General features: G+C 39.5%; 1 protein-coding gene across 1 annotated transcript; it reads left to right on the forward strand.

The window, feature by feature from the left end:
- Nucleotides 1-457: 457 nt before the first annotated feature.
- Nucleotides 458-3,610, forward strand: LOC117460163 (isoaspartyl peptidase/L-asparaginase-like). The gene is made up of 4 exons (XM_034101433.2): nucleotides 458-556; nucleotides 1,592-1,787; nucleotides 2,683-2,825; nucleotides 3,452-3,610. The coding sequence occupies exons 1-4, from the start codon at nucleotides 548-550 to the stop codon at nucleotides 3,608-3,610; spliced, it is 507 nt and encodes a 168-aa protein (XP_033957324.1). The 5' UTR covers nucleotides 458-547.
- The last annotated feature ends 6,619 nt before the right edge of the window (nucleotides 3,611-10,229 follow it).

Consider the following 10,229-nt stretch of genomic DNA (forward strand, 5'->3'; position numbering starts at 1 on the left):
TAGAAGTTGCCTTTTGGTTACACTTCACGCAGAGTACTGTATTTGGCATGACACTTGCAAGATACATGTTACCAGACTTTCTACAACTATCAATTGACATATTGCTTGTTGGTCATGTTTTCAGTGTATTATTTGGATTGGATTGGCATGTGTTGAAGCAAGCATCCCAACATTTAAATAAATTAAAAGATTAATTTTTTTTTATAATTTATCTGTATTTAAAAGAAACTATGCCTTATAACAAAGATATCATGGACATATTTGCCTAAATCTCATAATAGTTCCTAAGACATGTTTCAATAATGCTGCATGTTAGTTGTATTTTATTTTGAAAGTGTGATTCCCATGTCCTGGAAATGATATTGAATTCCTGAGCTTTCCCATTCCTCGGCGATATTTTCTCAACTTGTTCGCCGTCTTGTATTCAGGGTGTCATTTGTATTTCTGTGCATGTAGGATTTGGTGTCGCCTTTACATTTTGCTTTTAATATCTTTACAGCTGTGTTTAGCGTCACGTTACCAACGCGTGAACTGCAAGAAAACGAACATGCTCAAGGTGAGTGGTTTAGGTTGACGGATAATTTGAACAACGCGACGATTTAGTAGTGGAGTTAAACCAGTCGCCCTGGGACTGTTTTATTTAATGACAGTTAGTGTATACCTCCATACCATACCGAACCATGCTATCCCTGAAAACACGTGAATGCTTGTTTGTTATAACATAATTTCAGCCTTTTGTAATGTATCTCGTCAATTCGGAATACACACAGCTCAGCTCTCATTATTTAATATTAGCCTATTTAAATATGTAGCCTATGTATGCTTAAAAGTGGGGTAGGTAAGTTTGAGAAACCGGTTCGAGATACACTTTTTGTTATATTCCATGGAATGTTCTTAACATCCCGATAGCAATGAATATCTTAAGTGCTTTGACGACAACTACAAACTAGCTTAAGTTCAAACAGCAGAGTCAGAGGTGACGCATTTTCACAATTTCTGTTTTTCTTTTCTGCCTTAGTCGTTGTTATTTAAAAAAACAAAACGTTAAATTAAATAGTCAAGTTTAGTGCGAGATGTGTGTTGTCAACATAGACTGCATAAGGTTGTCAAAGATGATAACTTTTATCTACTAGACTGCAATTTAGTCAAGCAACACAAGTTATGTAATCTAATCCTTACATATTGTAACAAATGATTGCTATATTATTTCTCTGAATTTCCAGGTAGGCCTATTCATCATAAAACGAAAAAAAAAGTAAGACAAATGCCAAAGGCTAAATCAAAGCAAGTTATACATTTTAAATGGCTTTATACAATGCATTTAAAGAAAATGCCATAATGCAACATTTTTGCCCGGTGTATCCTTCTTTTAATGGCCTGTTGTTTTCCAGCAAGATACCTTATCCAATTGTAATCTCTAAACAATGACAACTAAATAAAATCTTGATAGTCAGACTTTATTCTGCTCTAAAGATTAACCAGAAATGTGGACAGTAGAGGGAAACTGAGGACACTAATCACATCATTAAAATGCTCCTTTTATGTTACATGTAGCTCCTTTAACATTCAGTGTTATCTCTTTCCTGCCCAGGTGAATGACATGTTGCCAATAGTAGTGGTACATGGGGGGGCGGGTCATATCCCAAAGCACCGGTCAGAAATGTCCACTGCGGGGGTGTGCTCTGCCGCCCGAGCGGGGTACACCATCCTCCGGGGAGGGGGCAGCAGCATGGACGCTGTGGTGGAGGCTGTCAGCAGCCTGGAGAATAACCCCTGTTTCAATGCAGGTAATTATACAAATCTACTCTGTTATTAAATACATGCAGCATAATGGCATCCTTCTTACACATACTGCATATCCTCATCTGTATATGGAGGTGTGTGGTGCAGCGGGTTGTGCGTTGGTGTTTGGATCAGGGGGTCACAGGTTCAAACCCCACTGCAGTCATGACGTGTCCCTGGGCAAGACACTTCACCCCAAATGGCTCCTGTGGGGATTGCCCACAGTATTGAGTATGTATGTCGCTTTGGATAAAAGCATCTAACAAGTGACATGTAATGTGTATATATACCATATAAATACAAATCTGTAAAAAAAAATCACTATCACTGCGTTTATTAATTTAGTTAAGTTGGTTTGGTAAATGTTCTATACCTTAAATGTGAAATATATTTACCCATATTTGTTTTTGTACATTAACATGTAGCACTGTTCCATTAAATGTCTTATATGTATTTAATAACCGTAATAGCAAAGTAGAAATACACTGTATGAACACATGCATACATACTTACACTTCTGAACATATTTACACAAAAAATGACCCTAAATGCAATTCTTATTCTTGATCAGTTTGTTAAATTTAAGATAACTTGACTTATTTTATTACTTTAACAATTGCTGTTGATGAAAATGTGATCAATTTAAGAATTTGGGGGATTTTTTGGGTTCAAAACAGGGTGTAACAATAAAAGTTTAAAGTGGTAATATGGTAATAACCCTAACTAGCACCACGACCACTTTACACTTGTAAAAATGTGGAACTCCTACGGATAAATTGTCGTTTAATATGTGGATCACATGCTGTACATACTGCCAGGATTATTTACATAAATGATATTAAGGATTATTATTCCACAAAGGCATACCTCTATACAAACATTTCTCAAATCGTGTTTCAGGGTGTGGGTCAGTGCTGAACATCAAAGGAGAGGTGGCGATGGATGCCATTGTGATGGATGGGTTAACTCTGGGTAGTGGTGCTGTGTCTGCTGTATGCAACATCGCCAACCCCATCCAGCTGGCAAGACTGGTCATGGACAAGGTGTGTACCTTTTAAATATGGAATGGTTAAAGCATACACTTGGGAGTTGTAAATCGAAAGTAGGAAGAAGTAACAGGGTTTGGGAGGGTTACGTTAAAAATGTATTGCATTATAATTACTAGTTACCTGTGAAAAAGTATAATTAGTAACCTAATCTAAGTATCACAATATGTAAGTAATGTAACGTAATTAATTCCCTTTACTATTGGATTTCGTCAATGCAAATAAATTAATGAGAAAACAAATATACAAAATGTAAACTTAAAGGGGCCCTATTTTGCTTATTTTCAGGTGTATATCAGTATGTAGTGTCTCTACTGGGACACGTCTCCATGCTTTAATGTTCAAAAAGCTCTTTTTTTCTCATACTGCCTGTGCTGCAGCACCTCTTTTCACCCTCTGTCTGAAACCAGAGCCCAGTCTGCTCCGATTGGTTAGCTGTCCACTATGTTATGATTGGTCAACCACTTAGAGTGTGCGGGAGAGAAACTCCCTCTGGAGGAACTTTGGGATTTTAGCCTTTGCAGACCATTTACATGTACAAAAACCTATATAACATACGACAGGGAAGGGAAAAAGCATAATAAGGCCTCTTTAAGGATGTGACCTTTGATTATTGATTTCAGACGAGTCACTCATGTCTGACAGCAGAGGGGGCCAGTCAGTTCGCCCGGTCCATGGGGGTCCCCGAGGTGTCCCCTGAGTCCCTCATCACTGAGTACTCCCACATGCTCTGGGCAAAGAACCTGGCGCCTCATGCCAACCCTGTGGAGAGCCAAATGTGAGTCACCACGTCTTTAAGCTTATTAGCATTTGTTCTAAAAATACTCCGATCCATCAGGAAGGTAATCTGAATCCTGCTGAGTCTGCATACTGTGGGAGAAGTACTGTGGTCATTTAAAAATGTTCATAAAATCACCAGATAAAAAAATATATACTCCTGTTAAAAGCAGAAATAAAATCTGAGCTAACAGAAAATTATCCATTTTATTACAGTTAAGCTCAATACACTATTTTATGAACATATAGGTTCACCTACTGAAAGAAATAACAAGTGAAACAAAGAAAGTGAAACAATAAAGCAGATTAAGGCAGTAGGCGTAAACATGCAGTCTGTTACTCCCCAAACCTGCTGAGCACACAAATCAACAGTTGTGAGTCATGCAGCAGCAGTAGTTGGAGAAGCTCCTCTGCATGTTTGTTCAGGTGTGTTCACCGGGGCTCAGGGTCACTGTTGGAATTCATTGTTATTGCTGTAACTGCAATTTCAACAAAAGAGCAAGCTCCAAACGTTTCCCAGCTGAGCAAAGTGAGGATCCAATACTCAAAAGAAACCTGTTCCTTAATAGCTGATGGTACTGTCGCTGATTTTATTGATAATGTTAAAACACGGCCGATTCCATACCTGTTAGAGAGTGACGTCTACCTCATCTTTGACAGATACTATGATTACAGTATCAAGTCTGTCACCAGAGATGTCAGGGAGACAGTGGTCAATAGGAAACATCATCTCCTCCTATCAACAAAGCTACAAAAAAACGAGAGAAGAAGCAGAATGCGAAGAAGAAGATGAAGAAGAAGAAGCCGACGATCTCTTCCGCTTCAGGCGAGCTTTTTGACACCCTCCCCCGGCTGCGATCGCTACTCTCGTCTACTTTCGAGGCGAGCCGCAATGTGTCTCAAACAAGCCTATTGACTAGGCTTGTTTGAGACACTTGCGTAAAAACTGACCACAAACAACAACACCTTTTGCCAGCCAATTGGAGAGTTTCATCAGCAGCACGTGGTAAAACCACCAATGAGCGCTCGCTCGAGATACCAGCGAGCCGTTTCCCATCAAGCATTTCGCTTCCGCAGCTCGTGGAGAGCAAGTGCGCCAACTCGCCTCGCCTCGCTCTCAAGGCTGCGGGCGTCTTTGTCCCGCGAGATTTCAAAGTCTCATGTGGGCGAGCCTCCAGAGCAAGTCGGACAAAATGACTAACCATCATGCAACGCACAGCAAGACGTTGATCGCAACTGCGCAGGTCTGCGCAGGTCTTGCTTGTCTCAAACAAGCCTACTAACCATCATGCAACGCACTAGCAAGACGTTGATCGCAACTGTGCAGGTCTGCGCAGGTCTTGCTTGTCTCAAACAAGCCTAGTCAGTCAGTATTCAGTCAGACAGGCCACGGCGGGTGTGTGGTGCAGCAGCACGCAGCAACACGATTAAAAGTGCCCTAGTGACGACCAAGTAAGCAGGGGCGCCGTAAGGGGGTGAAAAGTTAGGACGATTCTAAGGGCCCTGACTGACAGCGGCCCCAAAATGTTTAGAACATTAAGACAAACAAATGTAAACTTTTCATCAATCCTCAATAATTGACATTAATAGATTATATTGATAAATTACTCACTAAACTTACGATTCATTTAACTTATTTTCTTCCCACAAGTTAATTACCCAAAGCCTCTGTACACCCCCTTCTATTTACATGTAATGATTTGGTCCTGCCTCCAAATGCGTTGTGGCACCGGCACTTGCAGAGAGTGAAAGCATGTGATGCTAGTACTTAGCCTACATACGTGTGTTGTACCATGTTTCAATGACCAACAAAGTCAGGCTCTAAGAAGAGAAAGGAGAGAAAGACAAGAGAGAGGGACTAAAGGGCGACAGTATGTCACCCAGTTTTTCACAAGAAAAGGTGTGTGGTCCATGAGTGGTGGAAATTAGTCTGTTAGATAATGTTTATGTGTTTACTAAGCTGACATTAAGTATTGTTAATATCTTTACAGAAAATTCAGAGGTCTTTCATTTCACTGCTCTTTTAGCTGACATTTAAAGGTATGGTAGGTAATTCACTTCAGAAACACTTGTTATATTCCATGGAATGCTCTTAACATCCCGATAGCAATGAATATATTAAATGATTTGACAATAAATACATACAAACATGTAATCTGTGGAAGCCGTAGCGCTGTAAAAAGCGCTTTGGTTATGATATTAATACTAATGTTATTATATTAAAGCAGGGGTGGGGAACCTCCGGCCCCCGGGCCGTATACGGACCGCTAGACCATTTGGTACGGCCCTCGAGGTAATTTATAAACAAAGTGGCCTGTGCTGTGGTGGGGCCCAATGTGATATATTTTCATGGGGCCCAAAATCCCTGGCGGCGCCCCTGCAAGTAAGTAACCACCAGGTAACAAATACAACGAGTGTATTGTTGAATCCCCTAAATCAGATGCCAAACTAAACTATACAGGGTTCGTACGGTCATTGAAAACCTGGAAAAGTCATGGAAATTCAAAATGCAAATTCCAGGCCCTGGAAAAGTTATGGAAAACAATATTTTTCCCAAAGTTTTGGAAAAGTCATGGAAATGTAACTAAAGTTGTGTCAAATATAATTTACATTTTATCTAATCGCTGAAATAATCTGCGGTCGCGAGCTGTTATGTGCCATCATGAGGTGTTTTTTTTAATATATGAAGCGAGCTGTGTGCTCGAGTCTTCTTGCCTGTCGGGCCAGCTGAACTCTGCTGCTCCGGGATGAGGGTCAGCTACATTATCTACGGTGTGTTCGTTAACTGTGTGCGAGTCACTGTGGCACAGACTGAGCCGCTGGTGAACAGCTGTTAGAACAGGCCGTTCAGGTGTTCAGAGCAGAGCGGCAGAGCGTGATGTGAACTGAAAAGTTTTTCTGTCGCAATATCATTGTCACTATCTGCTAACGTTAGCTTTAGCCTTCGTTTTCTAATAGTTTTTTTCATAGGCTATAAACAGAGGTGGTATAAGTATAGAGATTGTACTAGAGTAAAAGTAGAAGTACTCAGATCTTGTACTTTAGTAGAAGTAGGCCTACTCAGATCTTGTACTTAATAAAAGTAGAAGTACTCAGATCTTGTACTTGAGTAAAAGTAGAAGTACTCAGATCTTGTACTTGAGTAAAAGTAGAAGTACCAGAGTGTAGGAATACTCTGTTACAGTAAAAGTCCTGCATTCAAAATGTTCCTCAAGTGAAAGTAGAAAAGTAAAATACTAAGAGGCATGAAATACATTTTCAAAATGCTCAACAGTGCTGCCAAAATTATAACTGACTGCCACACAATTAAAATAAATGCTTTTATATATTTCTATTAGATGTAACTCTTTGGCGTTTCTGTTATTATTACCTGCTGTTTTAGTTGTTCTGACTGCTAAAATCCTCTGTTATTCCTAATTTTAAAGCCGATATTCCGTGGGGTCGGGGGACTCGGATCCTTGTCACCCTTTTCATACCTGATGAGTTTGCATCCCTGACTACAGTTGCTTTAGCATGTAGAAGCTAGTAAGCCTACTATTTGATTTGTTTTAGATAGGCATCTGCATCAGACAGCATAATGGTTATTGAAATAATATATATGCAATTACGACATACAAGATGTGCCTTTTAATAATCTCACACTACTAAGGCAGCCGGCGGTTCCACCACCAGGGCGTCAATCCCGGGGGGGGGGGGGGGGTTCGTCCCCCCCTAGCTTCAGATTGGACCCCCCTAAGTCATTTAGAATAATAAACAAACTGGAGTTGAGACCAGGAGGCAGAGTCGCAGTCTTACACGCTTCTCTGCGCTCTCTCCTAGGCAGTCACCCATAGGAATCCCGAACCCAATAAAATACCCAATATTAGCGGTGTGTGTGTCTGCCCAAGGACAATTTAAGGTAAAACCTAATAGAGGTGTCATACATAATAACCTAATAAAAGTAAATGTAACACACTACAGTGCAACAAAAGGAAGATTAAATGTGGTCTCTTAAACATAAGATCTCTAGCATCTAAGCATATTGGTAAATGATTTAATATCAGATTATAATATTGAATATGCTGTCTCACTGAAACTTGGTTGAGACATGAAGAATATGTCAGCATAAATGAGGCCACTCCACCCAGCCATGTCAACACTCATATTGCTCGAGGCACGGGCCGAGGAGGTGGAGTGCAGCAATCTTTGACTCAAGTTTACTTATCAATACTAAACCAAAATGTAATTATACCTCTTTTGAAAGCCTCGTTTTTAGTCTTACGCATCCGACCTGGAAAACTTTGCAGCCAATCTTATTTGTTACAGTGTATCGTGCACCAGGTCCTTATTCAGAATTCTTATCAGAATTCTCTGAGTTTTTATCAACTTTGGTTCTTAAAACAGACAAAGTAATTATCGTAGGTGACTTTAATATTCATGTTGACGATGATAAAAATAGCCTTACTGTTGCATTTAACTCTATATTAGATTCTGTTGGTTTCTGTCAGAGTGTAAATAAACCAACCCACTGTTATAATCACACTCTCGACCTTGTCTGACTTATGGTATTGAAATTGAGCAACTATTAGTCGAACCGCATAATCCTGCTTTATCCGACCATTCTTAGTAACTTTTGAAGTACTGTTACTAGACTACAAAGCATTAGTCAAAAGCTCTTGCAGCAGAAACCTATCTGTTAGTGCTATAGCCACATTTAAGGAAGAGATTCAACCAATACTTAACTCGATAGCATGTCTGCATGTAGGGGAGAAACTTATACAAAATGTACACCACCCCAAATTGATCATGTTGTTGATAGTGCTATAGATGCGCTGCGAATAAAATTAGATTCTGTTGCTCCTTTGAAAAGAAGAAAATAAAAAAACATAGATTAGCTCCATGGCATAATGCCGAAACCCGCAAAATAAAGCAAAAGTCTAGACAACTTGAAAGGCTTGGCGTTCCACTAAACTTGAAGAATCTCGTTTAATTTGGCATATTACTCTCAATGAATATAAGAAAGCACTGCGTAAAGCGAGAGCAGCCTACTACTCTTCATTAATAGATGAGAATAAGAATAATGCAAGATTTCTTTTCAGCACTGTAGCCAGGCTGACAGAGAGTCACAGCTCGATTGAGCCTTCTATTCCCTTAGCACTCAGTAGTAATGATTTTATGTGCTTTTTTAACGATAAAATTGTTACTCTTAGAAACAAAATTAATGACCTCTTGCCTTCGACCAGTATAGTGTTATCAACAGCTCCCGGAATCGTAAGTTCTAATATTACACTAGATAGTAAACTAGAATGCTTTTCAGCCATTAACCTTGAACAATTACATTCAATGATTCTCTCTTCTAAACCATCAACGTGTATTCCAACGTGACCCAATTCCAACTAAGCTGTTGAAGGACGTTTTTCCATTAATTAGCACTTCTTTATTAAATATTGAATATGTCTTTATTATCAGGCTATGTTCCACAATCATTCAAAGTAGCAGTGATAAAACCGCTTCTTAAAAAGCACAACCTCGATCCAGAGGTTTTAGCCAACTATAGACCTATTTCTAATCTTCCTCCGTTCCGCAAAAACTCTTGAGAAAGCGGTCGCAAAACAGTTGTGTGATTACTTAAAAAACAATGATTTATTTGAAGATTTTCAGTCTGGCTTTAGAACACATCATAGCACAGAGACAGCTCTGGTTAAGTCACAAATGATATTCTAATAGCCTCAGACAAGGGACTTGTCTCTATTCTTGTTTGCTCGATCTTAGTGCTGCATTTGATACTATCGACCATGATATCCTATTGCAAAGACTAGAGCACTTAGTTGGCATACAGGGAACTGCTTTAGGCTGGTTTAGGTCCTATCTATCTGAACGCTCTCAGTTTGTACGTGTTAACGATGAATCTTCCACGCAAACCAAAGTTAGCCATGGAGTGCCACAGGGCTCAGTGCTCGGACCTATTTTGTTCACATTATATATGCTTCCGTTAGGCAATTATAAGGAATCATTCTGTAAACTTTCATTGTTATGCGGATGATACTCAACTATATTTATCAATCAAGCCTGATGAATTAATCATCTAAATAAAATTCAAGACTGCCTTAAGGACTTAAAAACGTGGATGACCTTAAACTTTTTGATGTTAAACACGACCAAAACTGAAGTTATTGTACTTGGCCCGAAGAATCTACGAAACAAATTATCTAAAGACATACTAACTATGGATGGCATTAATTTGGCCTCCAACGAGACTGTAAATCTTGGTGTTATATTTGATCAGGATTTATCCTTTAACGCCCACATAAAATCAATTTCAAGGACCGCCTACTTCCATCTACGTAACATTGCAAAAATCAGGCATATCTTGCCTCAAAACGATGCAGAGAAACTAGTCCATGCATTTGTTACTTCTAGGCTGGATTATTGTAACTCTTTATTATCAGGAGTACCAAGAAGTCAATCAAGTCGCTTCAGCTGATTCAAAATGCTGCGGCTCGTGTACTAACCAGAGTTAGGAAAAGGGACCACATTACTCCTGTTCTGGCTGCCTTACACTGGCTCCCTATAGAACACAGGATAGAATTTAAAATTCTTCTTCTCGCCTACAAAGCCCTTAATGGGCAGGCGCCATCTTACCTT

The sequence above is a fragment of the Pseudochaenichthys georgianus genome, chromosome 15 (assembly GCF_902827115.2).
Source record: "Pseudochaenichthys georgianus chromosome 15, fPseGeo1.2, whole genome shotgun sequence".
Taxonomy (NCBI): domain Eukaryota; kingdom Metazoa; phylum Chordata; class Actinopteri; order Perciformes; family Channichthyidae; genus Pseudochaenichthys; species Pseudochaenichthys georgianus.

Excerpts from the sequence above, each read along its gene's own strand:
- LOC117460163 (XM_034101433.2), top strand. Across the intron at positions 1,788-2,682 it reads TAACCCCTGTTTCAATGCAG|GGTGTGGGTCAGTGCTGAAC; the intron begins GTAATTATACAA and ends ATCGTGTTTCAG. Across the intron at positions 2,826-3,451 it reads CAAGACTGGTCATGGACAAG|ACGAGTCACTCATGTCTGAC; the intron begins GTGTGTACCTTT and ends TATTGATTTCAG.